Raw genomic sequence first — 23436 nt, 5'->3', positions numbered from 1 at the left:
TGATGCTTCAGAATGAATTTGAAGATCAGGGTACATTTTAATTATTTTGTCTTTTGGGAAACATGTAAATATCTTCTGTAGCTTCTGAAGGGCAGTACTAAATGAAAAAAATTAGGCAAAATAAGAAAAAATGTACACATCTTCTGTTCAAAAGTTTACACCCCCGGCTCTTAATGCATAGTTTTTCCTTCTGGAGCATCGGTGAGCGTTTGAACCTTCTGTAATAGTTGCATATGACTCCCTCAGTTGTCCTCAGTGTGAAAAGATGGATCTCAAAATCATACAATCATTGTTGGAAAGGGTTCAAACACACAAAAATGCTGAAAGACCAAAGAATTTCTGGGACCTGAAGGATTTTTCTGAAGAACAGCAGGCAGTTTAACTGTTCAGGACAAACAAGAAACTCATGAACAACTAAACAAAAAATCACAGCTGTGGATCATTCAGGTAACAACACAGTATTAACAATCAAACATGTAAACTTTTGAACAGGGTCAATTCCAAATAAATTCAAATATTATTTTCTCTTGTGGACTATATGTAAACATCTTATATGACCTTATTCAGGTCAGTACTAAATGAAAAATGATGTGCATTTGTATGTTCCCTCTTATTTTGGTAAAATACTTAACATTTTGCAGATTCTGCGAGGTGTATGTAAACTTTTGACAAGTGTATATTCAATACTCTAGCAACACACTAGCAACCAGCCAAAACACCCTAGTAACCACATATACAGATATGAATGTTAAAAACCACTCAGAACACTTAGGGAATACTACATGAATCTCGTAGCAGCCACTCACAGCATCCACTGTTTTCAATTTAATTGTAAAAATGTAGTTTGACAGCTTTAATGTTTGAGCAACCACATTTTGTGTTTGTTATTATGATCTGACACTGCTATCTGACAGTTTTCCCAGTCACTACATGTTGATTTATAGACATGGAGACTAATGACTGTTGCAGGTTTTGAAATGTTTTTTTCTTACACAGACGATGAGATGGGCAAGACAGACATTTCGCCGGGGAATTTTCAGGACAGTTTCCAGGTATTGTGAATGGGAACATATACAGACACACATATAGACACGCATGGTCTCCTGATTAGTTGATTATGCAAACAATCATCTACAGTTTCACAGTGTGTGTGTGTGTGTGTGTGTGTGTGTGTGTGTGTGTGTGTGTGTGTGTGTGTGTGTGTGTGTGTGTGTGTGTGAAGGTGAATACTGGTTTTCAGCTCTTGTGTCTTGACTGTAGCATGATCTCAACGCTGGCGTCCTCGCTGTCTGCCCTGTCTTTACACAGCCACAGTTTTTCCACACACCCTTAGTCCTCTCAGCTAATGTTTTCCAACCATTCCACAATGAACCACCCACACTTTGGAACACAGACACACACACACACACACACACATCTCTATCTTGCTCTTTATTCTCCTGTCTGCTGTCTCTCCTCCCTCGAATCAATCGTCTAGGCGCCTTTGCTCTCTGAAGTCAGAATATTTTCTCACATTTCCCATGAAATCTCACTTTAATGATGTTGAATATTTTTATACTATTTCTTTTGTCTTATTTTGCTGTAAAAATATCTAAACATTCATAAAATGATGCATTTACTTTAGAAGTGACATTATAAAGAGAGATATTAGATATTAGATAATTGTGCAATTGCAAATTAAGTTACACATTTAAGTTACACAGTTACACAAAGAATAATTATTGTCTTCTGTTTAATAAACATTAAAAACTTAAAAATCTTACTAAATTTAGATTTTAAATTAGACAAGTTCTATTATGTTTATATACTTCTGATGTACATTAATCTTCTGTGTTTTAGATATTTCACTTGAAACCAAGACAAAATAGTAATTAAGTAAATTATTTGTATCATGCGATATGGAACAGGAAACACAATCAGCTGTGGTAATTAGCGATCGGCATCCTGTTTTTGCTTTTCAGAGTGCCAGAGATATTGAGTCCAAGATGAGGAGTGAAACTCGTCTCAAACTCTTTACTCTGGACCCTGACACACAGGTGAGGCACAGCTCTAATAATAAATAATCTATTAAATCACAACATAGGCTACTGATTTTAAGCTGTGCATGTGTGTTTTGGCCTGTAGAGGCTCGATTTGTCTGGCATTGAACCTGACGTGAAGCAGTTCGAGGAGAAGTTTGGGAAGAGAGTTTTGGTCAGCTGCAATGATCTGTCCTTCAACCTTCAGAGCTGTGTAGCAGAGAATGAGGAGGGACCTACTACTAACGTAAGCTTCACACGCACAATCACAGTGATTCGCATAAAGCTCTTTTCTTTGGCTAGATATTAATGTCTCGGATGAGAGATGTGTTGTGGCAACCAGCCAAACTCTATGGGAAAGGGAGAATTGTGTGTATATTGATAGTCACCCCGTGTATATGATTACACAAATGTAAATGCGTAATTATTTCAATATTAAACCACTTTCTCCTGTTCCAATTTAATGTGCACATACACTTACATGACTTCTCAATAAGCTACAAGTGTAAATACTGTGCCTCTGTGGTGCTTGCAAACATTCCTCTCTTTGTTGTAGTGGGCCAACATGTCAACTTGTAGCTCAACCCACACTTCTGGTACAGATTAGATGCAGCTTCACTGTTTTCTTCAGGTGGAGCCCTTCTTTGTGGTGCTTTCGCTGTTTGACGTGCAGAACAGCCGAAAAATATCTGCAGACTTTCATGTGGATCTAAACCACCCTCTGGTTCGATCCATGATCCCTCCGCCCAGCATGCAGATAAACGGAGGGGTGTACGCACCTCACGGGGAAACGTTGCTTAGTGAACTGCCGGAGGGGATGCTGCAGTACCCCAAAAAAGTAAGAGGACCAAACAATCCATTTTTAGAGGCAGTTGGATGGATGGACATATAGATGTATAAATAGACAGACAAATGGACAGACAGGTGATAGATAGATAGATAGATAGAATGAATGCATGAATGTATGTATGGATGAACTGGATAGATGCATGGATGTATAGATGAATTGATTAATTGGATGAAGGAATGAACTGGATGGATGGATGGATGGATTGATAAATTAATTAATTGGATGCATGAATTTCATGTATGGGTGGTTTGGATGGATGGATAGATGAACAAATGGATGAATATATGAATTGGATGGATGGATGAATTGATGAATTGGATAAATGATGGGTGAATTGGATGGATGGATAGATGGATGGATGGATGGATGAATAGATGAACTGGATAGATGCATGGATGGATGGATGAACTGATGAATTGGATGGAGGAATGAACTGGATGGATGGATGGATAAATTGATGTATAAATGGATGAATTGGATGCATGAATTTCATGGATGGATGAATAAATGGATGAATTTAAGAATTGGATGGATCAATTGATGAATTGGATGGATGGATGGATGGTGTTGGATTGGATAGATGGATGGATGAATTGATGAATTGGATGGGTGATGGATGAATTGAATGGACGGATAGATGGATGGATTGATGGATGAATTGGATGGACGGATAGATGAATGGATGGATGGATGAATGAATTTCATGGATGGGTGGATTGAATAGATGGATTGATGAATTGATGAATTGGATGGATGATGGAAGAATTGGATGGACAGATGGACGGATGGATGGATGGATGGATGGATGGATGGATGGATGGATAGACGGATAGATGAATGCATGGATTAATAGATCGATAAATTGGATGCATGTATGGATGGATAGATATACTTGATTGATGCATGGATGGATGGATGAATTCGTGAATTGGATGGATGGATAATTTGATGAATTGGATGGATGAACTGGATGCATTAATTTCATGGATGGGTGGATTGGACGGATGGATGGATGAATGAACGAATTGATGAATTTATGAATTGGATGGATGAATAGATGAATAAATAGATGGATGAAATGGATGCATACATTTTATGGATGGGTGGATTGGATTTATGAATCGGATGGATGGATGAATTGATGAATTGGATGGATAAATGGGTGGGTGGGGGGATTGGATAGATGGATGAATGGATGGATGGATGGATAGATGGACGGATATATGGATGGATCGGTGGATTAGTCAGATGGATAGATGGATTCATTTGATGGATTAATGAATTGGATGGAATGGAATGGATAGATTGGATAGACAGATGGTTAGATGGATTAGATTGCTGTATAGGTGTATTGAATGGATGGATTGATGTTTGGATGAATGAATTGGACGGATGGATTGATGGATGGATTGAATGGATGGGTGGATTGGTTAGATGGATGGATGGATTAAATAGATGTATACGTGAATTGAATGGATGTATTGGATGGATGAATGGTGTATTGAAAGAATGGATATATGATGGATGAATAGATGGACTAATGGATGGAATGAATAGATGGATTGGTGTACTGAATAGATAGATAGATAGATAGATAGATAGATAGATAGATAGATAGATAGATAGATAGATAGATAGATAGATAGATAGATAGATAGATAGATAGATAGATAGATAGATAGATAGATAGATAGATAGATAGATAGATAGATAGATAGATAGATGCAGAGCAAGGTTACAGAGTGAAGTGTGTGAGTGTATTTAGTTAACTATACTCTGGGGACAATTTGTCCCAGAAGTTATCTATATCCAGCCTCCCTTTGGGGACATCTGGGGACATCCTCATCTGGAAAAAGAATACATAACTGAAATACTCATCTCATCTTTTCAGTAAGTGAAGCCTTTGTGCTTGTTTGTGTTTCAGGGTGTCTTCTCTGTGACGTGTCCTCACCCTGACATCTTCCTGGTTGCGCGAATTGAGAAGGTTCTGCAAGGAGGCATTACTCACTGTGCTGAGCCCTACATGAAGAGCTCTGACTCAAGCAAGGCAATGAGCCTAACACAACTACACACATACAGAAACAAAACAGCTGACTCAAACATACACACAGTCATATACCAAACAAAACAGAGGAACCAAATACACACTGTCAATCAAAACAATAAGTGGTTATTACAAGGAGAAGGAGAAGGACTATCAGGGATTAGGATCCATAAACTTACAAACAATTTTACCACATCCCACACTGACCCCTGCAATATCCTGCCTAAAACTACACAACGATACCATCCAAAATCCCCACAAGGCTGCCAGGAACGTGCTGTCTGCTCAGTTCACTGTTAATAAAATGTCTCTGGAGAGGTTGTGGGGAACAATGTGTGTGTTTTGCTACACAGGTTGCTCAGAAGGTTTTGAAGAATGCCAAGATGGCCTGCAGCAGACTCGGCCAGTACAGGATGCCTTTCGCATGGGCAGCCCGGTGAGCCAAAACTGTCTGGAAATGTTCTGTGCTTCTCTCTGTGTGTTGTGTCATTCACAATATTTAATATTTTTGTTCTTTTCCACAGGCCTGTGTTTAAAGATGCCTCAGGGACTTTGGATAAAAGCGCTCGGTTCTCCGCACTGTACCGGCAAGACAGTAATAAACTCTCAGAAGATCTTTTCAAACTGCTGGCGGATTTTAGGAAGTCAGTATTCACCCTAATGTCATCAGACTTGTCTTCACTACAGATCTCTGTCCCTTTTACAGTACAGTAGATTCAGTCTATTAAAACAATAGACTTTATATGGAAATATTTTCCAAACATCATATTCTTCTGCAGTGTTTTTGCAGCTGTGGACGGCAGTCCCACAGTTAGGAATGTGTTTTGTAGTACCTCTCAGAGGGGCACTTTTTTAGGCCTCCTACAGATATGAGCTTTTAATATAAATGTACACCACATGACAAAAGTTTGGAATAATTAGGATGTTTTTGAAAGTCTCATATGCTCACTTAAAAATACAGTAAAACAGTAATATTGTGAAATATTATTACAATATAAAATTTCTATTTAAATACATATTTTAAAATGTAATTTATTCTTTTATAATTTATTAAAATTACATTTTAAAATATGTTTAAATAGATAACAGTTGTTTTAAATTGTAATAATAGTTCACAATATTATAATTTTTACTGTAGTTTTGATCAAATAAATTCAGCCTTGGTGAACCTTGAAAACAAAAACTGAAATATAGCTGCGAGCAGCAATTACAGTTTCAAGCACTTTAAGGCATATATACATATATAAAAAAGACATTACTTTTTTTTAAGCCTGTAACAGCATAAATCAATAATTGAAAAAAAAAAATCTGAAAAATGATTTTTTTAAACGTTTATGAGTATTATACCAGCAGCTATGGTCCGATCTCCCCAAAATTTTGCATGCTTGTTTAGAATCACCTGTTGCATGTGCTGACCAGGTTTGTGAAGTTTTGAGTGTTTGTTTAGGCTTTATAGGATTTGGGGTAAATTCGGACAGGCCCTCTTTCTAAACGTCCCCGTTACAGCTTCCCAAATGGTAAATTTCAACATTTTTTCGATAAATATTGACCTAGAGAGTCTAGAAAACTGTACTGCAGTGTTTTTTTTTTTTTCAGATTGAGCAAAAAACATAGTTTTTCACATCTTCTAAAGTATTTAATTTAATAAATATCATGTGTATGTGTGAAAAACAGAACAATGCACAATCATTTATGCTTTGAAAAATGTGGTATTGCCCTCAGTGACCGATTTCTTACAAATTCCTCAAAAACGTTTACTGCTGTCAGTCAAACAGGCCCACCGAGTTTCGTTACGAACGGCTTCCATTAACCTTGTCTAACCTTTTCACGTCGATAGGACAAACGGTAGCATAGTTAGGGCCATTTTTATATTTTTTCCCTCTTATAGGACCACCAAGTGGCCAAGCTTCACAATTTTTTTCTTGTGGCCTAAGATTCAGCTCTTACATCCGCGTTGTGAGTCTGGCGAAGATATCTCATTCCGTTCAAAAGTTATAGCCATTTTAATAAAGGTGGCCCTACCCCTTTCAAACGTTTTTGGTGCTGTCAGGCCGATTGGAGCGAGCTTTAGTGACGTTGTTGATGGTGGGAGTACTACCATCCCTCCAAGTTTCATGTCTCTATGACTTACGGTTTGCTCTGCCTGATCAGTTTTACATGGAGACTGCTGATCCTTGGCCACTCTAACAATTACAATAGGGTTGATTATTACAATATTTGACCACTAGTGTATATGTCAAAATTGTATCCACAGACCTGAGAAGATGGCTAAACTGCCTGTCATCTTGGGTAACCTGGATGTGACCATTGATAATATCCCTCCTGATGTGGCTAGTAAGTCTTCAAAATATTTACTAGTGTAACCTAATGCATGTCTTTTCTGATATTTTCATCATATTTTCTACCCTGATCTCCTAAAAACTGTATCACCTCCTTGTGTGCAATGAATTAGTCACTTGAACTCAGATTTTTTCCTTACCATTGGCTAGATTGTGTCACTCCATCCTACATCCCAGTGAGGCCTTTTGAGAGTAATGAGCCGGGCGACAGTGTTCTGTTGGAGGTGGAGGAGTTTGTTCCCTGCATCGCCAAGTGCTCTCAGCCCTTCACTACCTACAACAATCATCTCTACGTCTATCCCAAACACCTCAAATATGACAACCAGAAGTCTTTCGCCAAGGTACATTAGCATTATCAGCTGAAAGCTTCTTGCTTTTTCCATTTTCTTGCAAAATGAGTGCCCTCGGCCAAAGGTATTGACATATGAGATGGTCAGTATAATGCCTGCCGCTCATAAAACATGCACTTAGTCTTAGAGATTTGACAGTAAGTAGTTTTCTGGCTCATGTTCTGTCTTTATCTTACGTGATTCAGGCAAGGAACATCGCAGTGTGTGTGGAATTTAGAGAGTCGGATGAAGAGGATGCCCAACCTCTGAAGGTACAAGATCTTTTCCTGATCTTCTCCTCTCCCATTGTTTCTGTCCTTCTTTTTATTGCCCTGTTGAAATAAAGTTAAAAAAACCAATATAAACTTTTTTTTTAAAAAGCTCTGTTTGTCTGTCACTGTTATGTGTAGTGTATCTATGGTCGTCCAGGCGGTCATCTCTTCACCAAACATGCCTATGCAGCTGTACTGCACCACCAGCAGAACCCAGAGTTTTATGATGAGGTGATTAATGAAATGCTGATATATATATATTTTATAGGGAGCCAAGCACGAAGTAATATACTGTATACAGTGGGTCCAAATGTTTGAGAGAATATTGACAAATAGGAGTTCAAAATTTAAAACTCAAAAAAGAAGAATTTTAGAAATTTAGAAATATTGAAAGATTAGTTCATTTCCAGAATTAACATTTCCTAATAATTTACTCACCCCCATATCATCCAAGATGTTCACGTCTTTCTTTTTTCAGTCGCAAAGAAATTAAGGTTTTTTAGGAAAGCATTCCAGGATTTTTTCCATATAATGGACTCCAATGGTGGCAAAGGTCCAAATTGCAGTTTCAATGCAGCCTCAAAGAGCTCTACACGATCCCAGTCAAGGAATAAGGGTCTTATCTAGTGAAACGATCTGTCATTTTCTGAAAAAACAAAAAAATGTATATACTGTTATTGTACCTTTTTTGTAAAGGGTGTTTGACTCTAAAGAACTTTTAGCATCTGAAGACACTTTCTGTTTCACAAAAGGTTCTTTGTGGCAAAAGAAGGTGCTTCAGATTATAAAAAGGTAAGAAAAAGGTGGTTGACTGAATGGTTCTTTGTGGATCCAAAAATGGTTCTTCTATCACTGTAAAGAACTTTTTAAAGCACCTTTATTTTTAAGAGTGTTCCGCATATGTCACGTATGGGATTACGTAATGCGTGAGGTCGAGCTAGTGTAAGATGAGCGTTTGTGGTTAAAAAGTATATACATTTGTATTTTTCTTAGAAAATTACCGATCATTTCACTAGATAAGACCCTTATTCCTCGGCTGGGTTAGTGTAGAGCCCTTTGAACCTGCATTTTTCCCATTGAAGTCCACTATATGGAGGAAAATCCTAGAATGTTTTCCTCAAAAACCTTAATTTGTTTTTTACTGAAGAAAGAAAGACATAAACATCTTGGATGACATTTTCATTCTAGAAGTGAACTTCTCCTTTAACGAAAATATACAATGTACCCAGAATGAAAGTATTTTCGCTAATGGTCTCAAATATTCCAAATTCCAAATATGCTGTGAAAAGTTGAATATCCTCAGTATAATGAAAATAGTGGGCCAGGTGTCCAAATATGAGGAAGTTGTTCATTATGTATTGAAATGTGCATACTAAGTCTTTACATGTATATGTTTTAACTCAGATTTGATCCCATATAAAATGTTTGTCGTGTAAATATTGAAGATATTAATACTTTTTTAGACTTATCTTAGATTTTAAATCTTTTTAGCTTTTTGAATCATATTGTGTGTTTGTTTGTGTACTGCAGATAAAAATCAAGTTGCCCACGCAACTTCATGAAAAGCATCACCTGCTCTTCACTTTTTACCACATCAGCTGTGACAGCAGCACAAAGAAGCGGGAAATAGTGGAGACCCCAGGTACAGCATGCTGGGTAATTAGGTTGCTGACAGTGCTAAAATTGAGGCATGGGGTACAGCTCCAGGAGCTTGTTTCTTTATTTATTTATATTTTTTGGATGTGCTGAATGTTTTCTCTCGCACATACTGTACTCTAACTGTCTGTTGGTTTCTTTGTCAGTGGGCTCTGCCTGGCTTCCTCTGCTTAAAGATGGTCGTGTTGTTATGAGTGAGCAACACATCTCAGTGGCGGCCAACCTACCAAATGGTTACCTCAGCTGCCAGGAGGGTGTAAGCAAGGTAAACCCGCTATGCACAGTCATAACAAAAACTTGCTATTATTGGCAAAAATTTCAGCCATTTGCTGACCAAATGTAGACCTGTACCTATTCTTTGTACAGCAGTTGAGCCTTTGTGTGTGTGGTCTAGTTTGCTATTTGGATATACTTTGTAAATATCTACATCTAATTATTATCGACCTTTTGTCTGAATGGATCGTATTGCATACTATCATTTTTACACAGGAAGAGGTTGCTCTTTAATAGCGCTGGAGACTCTTTGAGGCTCTCAGTTATGTTATTTTGATGAATCAGCTTTGTCTTAGATATTTCTCCAACTAGTTTTAGTTCAGTCGTGATAGATAGTGCAGGCTGAAGCGTCTTTTACATGCAAAATGCTGTTTATTACTTTGCACAAGCTGATTCTCCAGGCAATTAGACTTGGCTCAATTTTTTAAATTGTCTGATTCAGTGTTCAATGTAAGCTGGTCCCACAGGATGCTATAAAGCTCCTCTAAAACCTTCCACCTCCCCCAGCTCCACCTGTCTTGACCTGCTACAGGATTTATGTATGTCTATTCATGAACCTGCAACATACATTATCTTACATGCTCACAGCAGTGAATCTATGTGTCTACTATCAGTAGCAAGTCCAAACTATTCAGAGAGTTGTCATTTTTTAAATAAACCTAGGCACAATTAGTATTATATAATACAATTTCTGAAACCTTTTTGAGTTCATATTGAAATCTCTGACTTTGTTAGGATCTCTTTTGAAAGACATTAAGACATATACAAACAAAAAAGATTGCTTGGCTCTTTTCTCAGGAAAATGAAATTAAGAAATATGAGAAGGCATGGCTTTATAACACGCATGGCACGAATTTAGCAAAAGTCTCCATATGCTCTTCATTTAATCTCATTGCTGTTTATGAGAAAGACATTAAATAGATCTTTCAGTGGGCGATCTGTCTGTTTAAACTGTTTAAACTTGATATTGTTTTATGGGTTTTGTGTTTGCAGCACTCTAGTCCTGAGATAAAGTGGGTGGATGGAGGACGTCCTCTTTTCAAAGTGTCTACACATTTGGTCTCTACCATCTACACTCAGGTATGACTATATATATATCCTAATGATGATCTTAACAGAATTAACATCAGCATTGTCAAAATAACATAATGTATATTTAGCTTTGCAGACGTGATGCAAGCATGACATGATGATCTCTAATTTAAACATGTCTTTTCACCTCCTCAGGATCAGCACCTGCACAATTTTTTCCACCATTTCCAGAGTATGCAGTCCGGTGCCACCCGTCCAACTGAGGGTGAGCTTGTCAAATACCTCAAGGTGAGCATTGAGAAATTAGATTTCGTTAGGATTCTTTCATTATTTTTATTATAGTGGGTTAAATGACAAAACATTACCCATAAATCCCCAGAGTCTTCATGCCATGGAAGGTCATGTTATGATCAACTTCTTGCCGACTATTTTAAACCAGCTGATTCATGTTCTGACTACCGCCACTAATGAGGATGTGGCTGTAAACACCACCAGGTGAGAGAATAGGAGTCGCCAAAATCAGAACATGTGGTCTTTCTCTTTCTATCTAACGCACCCTCTTTTTGTCCACCTGTCTTGCCTACAGGGTCATGGTCCACATTGTTGCTCAGTGCCACGAGGAGGGTCTAGAACACTACTTGAGGTCCTATGTAAAGGTAAACCAAGTTCTGAAACATTCAGTCATATTTATTGCAGTGTACTCTGTCAAACTTTGCAATATCACCTTGCTTACATGATATTGTTTGTATTTTTTCAGTACGTGTTTAAAACGGAGTCCTATTCAGCCAATAACGGCAAGACGGTGCATGAAGAACTGGCCAAAGCCATGACATCCATTTTAAAGCCTTCAACCGACTTCCTAACCAGCAACAAGCTTCTCAAGGTAGTTCTGTTTTAAAACTCTTACATTTCAACAAGTTTGTAATGAGTTCTATTTGTCAATGGTTAAAATATTAACTTGGGTGTTTCAGTATTCGTGGTATTTTTTTGAAGCCCTGGTGAAGTCAATGGCACAGTACCTGATGGAAAGTGGCAAGGTCAAGGTAAACACAATTATATGCCTCAGTTAACTTTCCTTTACTAAAACTCTCCTTTGCTACTTATAAAAAGTAAAAGTAAATACTTACTAAAAATTTTACCATGGTAGTTTTTTCAAAAATATCTTGATTTACAAATAACTATAAAAAGGTGGTATTGCCTCCACTGTTATTAAAGGGAACCCAGGGTATAAAGACTTGTATTGCCTAATATAACATAAATAATGTCTCTTACTGAAATATGTAGCAGAAAACCCATGAAAAATTTACATTATTTAAAAAATCCACATATTTTGGACCAAGGGGGTGCCATTATATTGATGACGTGAAATGGTTGCACTTGGTGAGATACTGGCACTACCTGTTCTTATTTTTAGTGCAACACAACACAGAAAATAAAATAATTGCAGAGGTTGCGTTAGACTTTAAAGGGATAGTTTACCCAAAAATGAAAATTTGATGTTTATCTGCTTACCTCCAGGGCATCCAAGATGTAGGTGACTTTGTTTCTTCAGTAGAACACAAACAAAGATTTTTAACTCAAACCGTTGCAGTCTGTCAGTCAAATAAGGGCAGTCAATGGGACCCATGGCTTTGAGAGTCAAAAAAACATATAGTCCAAAATATGTATAAAACGATGTGGATTTTTTTTTTAAATAATGTAAATATTTCATGGGTTTTCTGCTACATATTTCAGTAAGAGACATAATTTACGTTATATTAAGCCATACAAGTTTTAATTCCCAGGGTTCAATGGAAATTAACCAAAATAAAAAGCTGAAAGCTTCTCTCTCTGATGGAAGACACTCTGTATTAAGGTTTTTCCATAGTAACTGCAACAAGTGTGGATTTTGGAAACTGTTACCCAGTGGTTTTTGTAAGAGTTGCTGTATTACATAGTTTATCATGTTCCTTTAATTAATTTTCTTAGCTGTGTTGTGTGTGTAGTTGTCCAGAAACCAGCGATTCACGGCTTCATTCCACCATGCTGTGGAGACACTTGTGAACATGCTGATGCCCCACATCACACAGAAGTATAAAGACAATCTGGACGCTGCCCGCAATGCCAACCACAGCCTGGCGGTCTTCATAAAGGTACAACTAGTTGATTTTATACACTGAAACACTGACAAAAATTGGATTGTTTTGTCTGTAAAGAGTCTCTGTGTTTGTATCACTAATGACAATCAAAGCACTTAACAACAGTATTTTTTCAATAACTGTCTAACAGCGCTGTTTTACCTTCATGGATCGAGGATTTGTCTTCAAGCAGATAAACAACTACATCTCCTGTTTTGTACCTGGAGATCCCAAGGTACATATAACAGCATTATTGAATCAACATTCATACAGTTGAGGTCAAAAGTTTGCATCTGCAAAGAATCTGCAAAATGTTAATTATTTTACCAAAATAAGAGGGATCATACAAAATGCATGTTATTTTTTATTTAGTACTGATCTGAATAAGATATTTCACATAAAAGACATTTACATGTAGTCCACAAGAGAAAATAATAGTTCAATTTATAAAAAAATGATCATGTTAAAAAGTTTACATACACTTGATTCTTAATACTGTGTTGTTACCTGAATGATTCACAGCTGTGTTTTTTTTTTTTGCAGTGGTATTTGTTCATGAGTCTCTTGTTTGTCCTGAACAGTTAAACTGGCCACTGTACTTCAGGAAAATCCTTCAGGTCTCACAAATTCTTTTTGTTTTTTACAGCATTTTTGTGTGTTTGAACCCTTTCCAGCAATGACTGTAAAACGCTCACTGATGCTCCAGAAGGAAACCCAATGCATTAAGAGCCGGGGGTGAAAATTTTTAAATTTGAAGATCAGGGTGAATTTTACTTATTTTGTCTTCTAGGAAACATGTAAGTATCTTCTGTAGCTTCGGAAGGGCAGTACTAAATGAAAAAAATATGATATTTAGGCAAAAAAGAAAAATGTACTTTATTCTGTTCATAAGTTTACACCCCTTGCTCTTAATGCATTGTTTTTCCTTCTGGAGCATCAGCGAGTGTTTAAACCTTCTGTAATAGTTGTATATGAATCCCTCAGTTGTCCTCAGTGTGAAAAGATGGATCTCAAAATCATACAGTCATTGTTGGAAAGGGTTCAAATACACAAAAATGCTGAAACACCAAAGAATTTGTGGGACCTGAAGGATTTTCCTAAAGAACAGCAGTTTAACTGTTCAGGACAAACAAGGGAGTTATGAACAACTATCAATAAAACAAAACAAAACAGCTGTGAATCATTCAGGTAACAACACAGTATTAAGAATCAAGTGTATGTAAACTTTTGAACAGGGTAATTTTTATAAATTCAAGTATTATTTTGTCTTCACATATATTCAGTTTAGTACTAAATAAAAATTAACATTTTGTATGATCCCTCTTATTTTGTTAAAATATTTAACATTTTACAGATTCTGCAATGTGTATGTAAACTTTTGACCTCAACTGTAATTATACAAAATTCTAAATTTAGTCTATTATTTTGAATTCAGCTCCTGGTGTCTCCTGTTGTAATATAATTTATATAATATAATAGTGTCTCTCTGTGTCTTGCAGACGCTGTATGAGTTTAAGTTTGAGTTTCTGCGGGTGGTGTGTAATCATGAACACTACGTTCCCCTCAATCTGCCCATGCCTTTTGGGAAGGGCCGCATTCAGAGATTTCAAGGTAAACATACAGCAGTATTCTGTGGCACACTGTTGTTGAATAGTCTAAGAAATTGCCTGGCATCTCTCTTGAAAGGTTAAGTTGTTCATCAGGAGAATTAGATTTAATAGAATTCTCTTTTTCTCTCTCTGTGGCCTCTGTCTTTCGGGCTTTCTGTAGCTATTGCTTGTATGATTGTCTTCTGCCGTGCCTTTCCACTGTTTCCTCTTTTTTTGTGTGTGCTAGCTTTTCTGTGTCACATTAAGGAGACTCATGCCAGAAGAGTAGGTGAGCGGTCCTGCTTGCCAGGCACTGAACAATGTTCATGTGTCTAGTCTTAATGACACAGTCCATGTCTCTCCTCAGTGTCATAACTGCCATGGTTTTATTCCTGATGTGGACTGGATCTACTCCAGTCTGTCTTACATATGTTGATGTCCAACATAAGCTAATTGATTGAGTGTTTAAAACAGTTCTGTTTACCTTTATTTTTGTAATAACTGTCTATGAACTGGCTGTTGAGTCTGTCTGTGAAATATCATCTTGTGTATGTGTGTTTATTGGGATTTGCTGTACCAGTTAAAGTGTAATTTTTTTGGTGCATATTTTTCATGTAAATGCTTTGGTTTTATTATAAAAAGCTGTAGAACTGTTTTTGTTTAAGGCATTGTTAAATACAAAACAGCATTTTCTCCGCTAGTTTTCTTTGGTCTTTTATGCAATATATTTCAGCTGACATTTTCAAAAACACTTTTAAATGGACTGGTGGTTACATTCAGTACTTGTGGTGTAATGTCATTTTTCTTTCTTTTCTTTGTGTCTTCATAGATCTACAGTTGGACTATTCACTGACTGATGATTTCTGCAGGAATCACTTCCTAGTGGGTTTGTTATTGAGGGAGGTGTGTGGGGCTCTTCAGGAGTTTGGCGAAGTCCGTCAGATCGCCATTCAGGTTCTCAAGAGCCTGATGATCAAACACACATTCGACGAGCGCTATGTCTCAAAGGTCAGTGCCCGGTTGCAACAAACCACTCAAGTTAAGAAAAATAACAGTTTTTCAGCATTTTTGTATATTTGAACCCTTTCCAACAATAACTGTATGATTTTGAGATCCATCTTTTCACACTGAGGACAACTGAGGGACTCATGAAACTATTACAGAAGGTTCAAATGCTCACTGATACTTCAGGGAAGAAAAACGATGCTTTAAGAGCCAGGGGGGAAACTTTTGAATTTGAAGATCAGCGTAAATTTAACTTATTTTGCCTTCTGGGAAACATGTAAGTATCTTCTGTAGATTCTGAATGGCAATAATAAATGAAAAAAATATGATATTTAGGCCAAATAAGAAAAATGTACACATCCTCATTCCGTTCAAAAGTTTACACCCCTGGCTCTTAATGCTTGTTTTTTTTCTTCTGAAGCATCAGTGCGCATTTGAACCTTCTGTAATAGTTTCATATGTTGAGCTTAGTGTGAAAAGATGACAAAAAAAAAGCAGCTGTGGATCGGATCATTCAGGTAATGACACAGTATTCAAGAATCAAGTGTATGTAAACTTTTGAACAGGGTCATTTTTTATAAATTCAACTATTATTTTCTCTTATGGACTATGTGTAAACATCTTATATGTGAAAAATCTTATTTAGGTCTGTACTAAATAAAAAACAACTTGCATTTTGTATGATCCCTCTTATTTTAGCTTTAAAGGATAGTTTTACTGATATGACTGTATACTATTAATCAAAAGTCTAGGGTCACTGCTTTTGAAAGAAGTCTCTTATGCTCCCCAAAGCTGCATTTATATAATTAAAAATATAGTAAAAATATATTAATATTCTGATATATTATTACAATTTAAAATAAGTGATTTCTGATGACTGATGTTTATAGATTCTAAAATGTAATTTGTTCCTGTGTTGCAAAGCTGAATTTTCAGCATCATTACTCCAGTCTTCAGTGTCACATGAACATTCAGAAATCATACTAATATGTTGATTTGGTGTTCAAGAAACATTATTATTATCTATGTTGAAAACGGTTGTTCTGCTTAAAGGAATTGTTCACTTTCAACATTTACAGATAATTTACTTACCCCCTTGTCATCCAAGATGTTCATGTCTTTCTTTCTTCAGTCGTAAAGAAATTATGTTTTTTGAGGAAAACATTTCAGGATTTCTCTCCATATAATGGACTTCTATGGTGCCCCTGAGTTTGAACTTCCAAAATACAGTTTTAATGCAGCTTCAAAGGGCTCTAAATGATCCCAGCCAAGGAAGAAGGGCTTTGTCTAGCAAAATGATCGGCTATTTTCTAAAAACATTTACAATTTAAATACTTTTTAATCTCTACACAGAGTACACACAGAGCTAGACAAGACGAGCATTTGAGGTTAAAAAGTATATAAATTGTAATAAAAAAAAAAAAAACTATTGTTTTGTTAGATAAGACCCTTCTTTCCTCGGCTGTGATCATTTAGAGCCATTTGAAGCTGCATTTTGGAAGTTCAAACTCATAGGTGGCACCATAGAAGTCCATTATATGGAGAGAAATCCTTAAATGTTTCCCTCAAAAAACATTATTTCCTTACGACTGAAGTAAGAAAGACATATACATCTTGGATGACAAGGGGGTGAGTACATTATCTGTAAATGTTTGTTCTGAAAGTGAACTACTCCTATTATCGTGGAAACTGTGATAGATTTTTTCAGGATTCTTTGATGAATAGACAAAATTATTTTGTAGCAGTGTAACAATCTTTACTGTCACCTTTGATTATTTAATGTGTTCCTACTGAAAGTATTAATTTCTTACTTTCGAATGGTAGTGTATTGAACATAATCTTATTTTGTACATTTAAAAATTTAAAAAACATTGCCTATTTAAAAAACAGTGCCCGGAAGCACTTTCAAGATTGCCACAGGGCGAATTGACTTTTAACAGACATTGATTTTAATATCTAAGCTGTGTATCTGTGTATGTGTGCACAGAGTCAGCAAGCCAGGTTGGCGACGCTATATCTACCCTTGTTTGGGTTACTGCAGGAAAACGTTCACAGATTAAATGTGAGAGACACGTCTAATTTTAACACCAACCAGGTGAATCATCTTTCTACTTTTCTCTTTCTTATCAGTCTGTTATTCACAACTTGTGCAACCCTTACATTTCACATGCCATCTCTCTGTTATTTCTCCTCAGAATGGGCGAGATGAACATCTTGCCAGCATCTCTTCAGCAACACCCCAAAAGCCTCTTGGAAATCTTGACAACAGCCTTCATAAAGATGTATTTGGGGTCATCTCAGGAACTGGTGAGTGATGAACAAATAAAAAACTACCAGCAGTAAACAGTAGATGTTTCTGTGAATGATTTTATTACATGAATGAAGTTTATTCTTTGCGTAGCCTCTCCTCACACCTCTACGCCTAACATTGGCTCTGTGCGGCACGCTGACTCTCGAGGTTCTCTGATCAGCACAGACTCAGGAAACAGCATCCCTGAGAAGATAAATGAAAAGACCAGCTCTCTTGATAAGGTAAAATAGAATAACAGTGGTGTTGTCCATTAGGCCCAAAATAATCTCTTATCTGCCTTGTTTAAATAGAATCTCCTGCCTTCATAATATGTATTGTGAAAGCGATGCTTAAATTGGATTCGACCTGACTTTGCCTTTTAAAAACAATGTTACTGTAAAAGGAGGTATTCAGTATCCAGGGGGAGTTCCTTCCTCCTCCACATGTGCTCAGGGGGCCTTTAACTGGAGCTGTGATGTATTCACTTTTCCACATGTGTCTAATACATTACATGAACATGTGCTACGTTTCTCAATCCCTGGGTCATTTCTAGGCAGCAATGCTTGAAAATGTCAGTTTTTTTAACATCTCAATTGAAAAGAAATCACATTTTATTTCCCTCAGGCTCAAACAGAGCCAAAACCTCAATTTTCAAGACATTTTGGGTGTTTTCAATAGTAAATTATTAAACTATTCCTGATAATTTACTCACCCCCATGTCATCCAAGATGTTCATGTCTTTTTTTTTGTGGAGTACATTACAGGATTTTTCTCCGTATAGTGGTCTTCAATGGTGCTCAACGGATTGAAGGTTAAAAGTGCAGTTTCAGTGCAGCTTCAAAGGGCTCTACATGATCCTATCCGAGGAATAAGGGTCTTATATAGCAAAATGATTGGTTACAAAATGAAAAATTACAATTTTTATACTTTTTAACCTCAAATGAGATGGGAGTCTCTAACCGGAGAGCACAGAGTAAGCATTCGCATCGCAGAGCCAGACAAAACGATCATTTGTGCTTAAAAAGTGAATAAATATTAATTTTCTTGAAGAAAATGACCCATCGTTTTTTTAGATAAGACGCTTATTCCTTGGCTGGGATCGTTTAGAGCCCTTTGAAGCTGCACTGAAACTGCATTTTTAACCTTTAATCCATTGAGCACCATTGAAGTCCACTCTATGGAGAAAAATCCTGAAATGTTTTCCTTAAACTAAATTTTTTCGACTGAAGAAAAAAAGAAATGAATATCTTGGATTGGGGGTGAGTAAATTATCAGGAAATTTTTATTCTGAAAGTGGAGTAATTCTTTAAGTAACCTAAACTGAACTGAACATCAACCCTGTCAAAGTTTTGGAAGTTAGGAATTCCTTGTACTTTATATGTTTTATTACTTAAATAGATGAGTTATTATAGTATTACTAATTTTTGATTTTTAATATTTAAGTTTCAATAAAAGCTAAATTTACTGTAGATAAAACTATTTTTGTTTAACATAACTCATTAAAATAAAAAAATTAAAATAAAATTTAAGAATGGGTGCATACAAACTGCCAATTGTGATCTTTAAAATGTTTCAGGGTTAATGTTTCAACGTAACTTCAACACTGCCCTAAAGGTGACCAATTCTACTCCTTTTTACAAAATGTAATATAAGTATCATGTGTCCCCAGAAAATGTCTGTGAAGTTTCAGCTTAAAATACCCCAAAGATCATTCACTACATAATTTTGAAAATGCCTATTTTGAGTGGAAGCAGAAACACGCTGTTTTTGTGCAATGTTTTTAAATGCAAATGAGCTGCTGCTCCCCGCCCCTCTTTTCCAGAATAGAGCTGTGCCTCTACAGTTTGTAACTCAGATACTCTGCCTAAAAAGATCTGTTAGGTTTTGATTATCATGTCTATCGTGCTGAAATCATGCGTTTTAAAGCCATATTAGTTTAAACTTCTGGTATGTACGGTTTTCTGAGTGCACACATCTGAAGTATGCGCACAGAAAGCGGTAAACTAACTAACTTCTTTTTCATGTCTTATTGCACCTAAACTGTCAAATACACACAAGTTTATGTTAAAAACACAGGAGTGACAAAAACAGTCAGTTATGTCTGTGAAGGTAAACAGCTGGGAAAGAAATCACATGTTTATATCAGATCTGTATGGCAGATCTCTCGTCTCCTCTTAGACTGGGACTCTAAATAGTTTTCTGTGCTCGTCTGTGCAGCCAACGAAAGAACAATTAGCATGCCTTGCTCGAACTTTTGCCATGGGGTTACAACTGGTACTCCACTGTCGCTTGCAAAAACAGAATGACGGTGTCATGGGTGGAAAAGTGCAGATTAAGGGGTGGTAATATTATAATAAGATCCCCTTCCTATGTCACAAAGGGAGCAAAATCTAAACCGCTCATTTTTCACATGCTTGCAGAGAAAGGCTTACCAAAACAAAGTTACTGGGTTGTCCTGTTTCTTGTTTTCTGGGTTGGTAGTTGCACCAGGAACCTGTTTATAGCCCTTAATCATGGAGTCAGATTTTCATAATATGTCCCCTTTAAAGGAGAAGTTCACTTCCAAAACAAAAATTTACAGATTATTTACTCTCCCCCTTGTTATCCAAGATCGTCATGTCTTTCTTTCTTCAGTCATAAAGAAATTATGTAGAGATGGGGTTTTTCAGCATAGCCTAACTGTCTTGAACCTGAATACACAGAGTACTTGCAGTGCTAGACAAGACGAGCATTTGAGGTTAAAAATTATATATATTGTCATTTTTAAAAAAAGATAAGACCCTTCTTCCTCGACTGGGATCGTTTAGAGCCCTTTGAAGCTGTATTTAAACTGCATTTTGGAAGTTTAAACTCACGGGCACCATAGAAGTCCACTATATGGAGAGAAATCTCAAAATGTTTTCCTCAAAAAGCATAATTTCTTTACGACTAAGGAAAGAAAGACATGAACATCTTGGATGACAAGGGGGTGAGTAAATTATCTGTAAATTTTTGTTCTGGAAGTGAACTTCTCCTTTAACTGAGCCTCTGTTATTAAGCTGTATTTAGAGTAAGGCATGTAGGTGTTTCTAAGAATCGTCCCTTAATCAACTCTTATTCTCCCCTCTTACCCCTGACCTCTGACCTCTTAGCCGAAAGAGAGGTTTACACGTAGACACACCCTCACTGTGTTGCCCCTCCCACTTGAGCCAGAGGACTCCGCCCCTCTCAGCCGGGCAGCCAAGCGCGTCACAATGGATTTCTCACTGCTTTCAAGCCCCGCTCTCTACGATAATGACACTAACAGAATTACTGACACCATACAAGTAGAGCAACCCTAGAGTGTCCCCATCTGGGGAGTGTGTGTGCTTCCATCTCTTTAAACTTTAATACATCATAAGGGTGTTGCATGTCTTTCTCATATTGTATTTTTCCAGCTTTGTGCATGTGGTGGAGTGTTTTTTGCTCACTTGCAAGTCATTTAGAGGTTAGCAGTGAATGATTCCTTTGCGTAAAGCTTCTGATGGCCCGCAGTGTGCTGTGATACTTTGATGTGTCTTCCATTACATACTCTATGCGTGTGTGTCCGTCTGTTTGACAGACCCAATCAGCCTCTGCTCTGGGTAGCTCTATGCTGCGCTGTGATAAATTGGACAGAGAAGAAATCAAAAACCTGCTCATGTGTTTCCTCCATGTCTTAAAGAGCATGTCTGAAGGTAAGGACATGCACACATGGCTTTAATTTTTAAGTCCACGTAGCTTTGTTCATGCATGTGCTCACTTTTGATTTTTTTTCCCAGATGCCTTATTTACATACTGGAACAAAGCCACAACATCTGAGCTGATGGACTTTTTCACTTTAGTAGAGTAAGTCATCTAGACTGGTACTAATCACATCAGAGCATCAGAGCACCGAGGTCCTGTAACTTAATACTGAGCACTCAGTTAATTTCTCTCTCTCTTTCTCTCATGCACAGAGTGTGTCTACATCAGTTCAGGTATATGGGGAAGAGATTCATTGCCAGGTAAAAACAGATTTTCTCCCAATAGTCTGAGAATTCTTAAAAGTGTTTTTTTGTGGTTATGTTTTTGTGGGAAAACATAGGACCAAAGTGTTCATATTTATGTTAAGCAGGATATTTATGCCAAAACATTCTAAAAAATAAGTATCCTAATTGAACTGTCAATCAAATGCGTCCATTTAGAATTGTATTTATAATAGTACTACATAATGTTATTATTAATTAAAATATTAATTATATTTTATTACTAATCCAATAATATTACTGTATTTTTATTCATAATGTATTAAATAAATGTCTCTCTATATATATATATATATATATATATATATATATATATATATATATATATATATATATATATATTGTATTCATTAAACTGTATATATTTATTCTATACACAATTTATTCAATATTCAATATTATATATATTTGTATTACTTTTTATGTAATCCTAAAAAGTTTTTTTTTTAAATACTGTTATATTATTTATGGAAGCCTGTTTTTGCCACTGAATAAAAATATAAAAAAGGTAATTGCGACTTTTTATTTCACAATTAGAAAATTTTTTCTTGCAATTTCGAGTTTACATCTCATAATTCTTTTAAGACTTTTTTCTCACGCAATTCTGACTTGTTTTGTGGGATATAAACTTGCAGTTGTGGTTTATTGAGTCAGAATTGTGAGATATAAACTCACAATTCTGAGAACATATATTATTTTTCCCTTAGAATTGGACTTTATAACTCACAATTGCTAGTTTATATCTGACAGTTCTGAGAAAAAAAGTCAGAATTGCGATATATAAAATTGTAAGAAAATTGTAACTGCAAGTTTTCATTTCCGCTATTCTGACTTTATAGCTCGCAATTGTGAGTTTCTATCATGCAATTCTGGGGTAAGAAATCTGAATTGCGAGTTTATATCTCTATTCTGAATTTATAACTTGCAATAGGAATTTTGAGAAAATTGCGATTGCGGGTTTTTATCTCACAATTCTGACTTTATAACTTGCAATTGCAAGTTTCTATCTCACAATTCTGAGAAAAAAAAAGTCAGAATTGCAAGATATAAACTAGGAATTGTGAAAAAATTGCGATTGCAGACTTTTATTCTGATATTCTAACTTTACAACTTGCAATTGTGAGTTTATATCATGCAATTCTGAGAAAGAAGTCAGAATTGCAAAAAAAAAATGTCAGAATTGTGAAATATAAACTCGGAATTAAAAGAAAATTGCAATTGTGAGTTTTTATTCCGCTATTATGACTTTATAACTTGCAGTTGTAAGTTTATATCATGCAATTCTGAGAAAAGAAACTGATCTCTATCTATCTCTATCTCACAATTATGACTTTATAACTCTAATTGCAAATTTATATTTCAAAATTCTAAGAAAAAACGTCAGAATTGCATGAAAAAAAGTCAGAATTGCGAAATATAAGCTGGGAATTGCAAGAAAATTGCATTGGAAATTTTTTTATCTGCTATTCTGACTTTATAACTTGAAATTGCAAGTTTATTAAAAAAGGCTGAATTGCAAGTTTATTACACAATTCTGAAGAAAAAAGTCAAAATTGTGAAATAAAAAACTCACAATTACCTTCTTTATTTTTATTTT

At 36.1% G+C, this 23436-nt stretch overlaps 1 protein-coding gene across 1 annotated transcript in view; it reads left to right on the top strand.

The window, feature by feature from the left end:
* dock9b (dedicator of cytokinesis 9b) overlaps positions 1-23436 on the top strand; it is a 92336-nt gene that overhangs the window by 27447 nt on the left and 41453 nt on the right. Inside the window, exons 9-37 of the mRNA XM_073851840.1 lie at positions 997-1052; positions 1962-2036; positions 2125-2265; positions 2650-2856; positions 4793-4915; positions 5266-5348; positions 5437-5556; positions 7167-7246; positions 7402-7592; positions 7787-7852; positions 7991-8083; positions 9383-9494; positions 9655-9773; positions 10775-10861; positions 11009-11101; positions 11193-11308; positions 11400-11469; positions 11571-11696; positions 11785-11856; positions 12799-12945; positions 13082-13165; positions 14430-14541; positions 15349-15527; positions 17512-17619; positions 17720-17831; positions 17926-18056; positions 21395-21509; positions 21594-21660; positions 21771-21818. Of these exons, the coding sequence (XP_073707941.1) occupies positions 997-1052; positions 1962-2036; positions 2125-2265; positions 2650-2856; positions 4793-4915; positions 5266-5348; positions 5437-5556; positions 7167-7246; positions 7402-7592; positions 7787-7852; positions 7991-8083; positions 9383-9494; positions 9655-9773; positions 10775-10861; positions 11009-11101; positions 11193-11308; positions 11400-11469; positions 11571-11696; positions 11785-11856; positions 12799-12945; positions 13082-13165; positions 14430-14541; positions 15349-15527; positions 17512-17619; positions 17720-17831; positions 17926-18056; positions 21395-21509; positions 21594-21660; positions 21771-21818 (3133 nt within the window). The remainder of the gene's footprint in view (positions 1-996; positions 1053-1961; positions 2037-2124; positions 2266-2649; positions 2857-4792; positions 4916-5265; positions 5349-5436; positions 5557-7166; positions 7247-7401; positions 7593-7786; positions 7853-7990; positions 8084-9382; positions 9495-9654; positions 9774-10774; positions 10862-11008; positions 11102-11192; positions 11309-11399; positions 11470-11570; positions 11697-11784; positions 11857-12798; positions 12946-13081; positions 13166-14429; positions 14542-15348; positions 15528-17511; positions 17620-17719; positions 17832-17925; positions 18057-21394; positions 21510-21593; positions 21661-21770; positions 21819-23436) is intronic.

Source organism: Garra rufa, chromosome 12 (assembly GCF_049309525.1).
Source record: "Garra rufa chromosome 12, GarRuf1.0, whole genome shotgun sequence".
Taxonomy (NCBI): Eukaryota; Metazoa; Chordata; class Actinopteri; order Cypriniformes; family Cyprinidae; genus Garra; species Garra rufa.
Note: the sequence above shows the minus strand (reverse complement) of the source record. Positions and strands in the feature narration are given on the sequence as shown.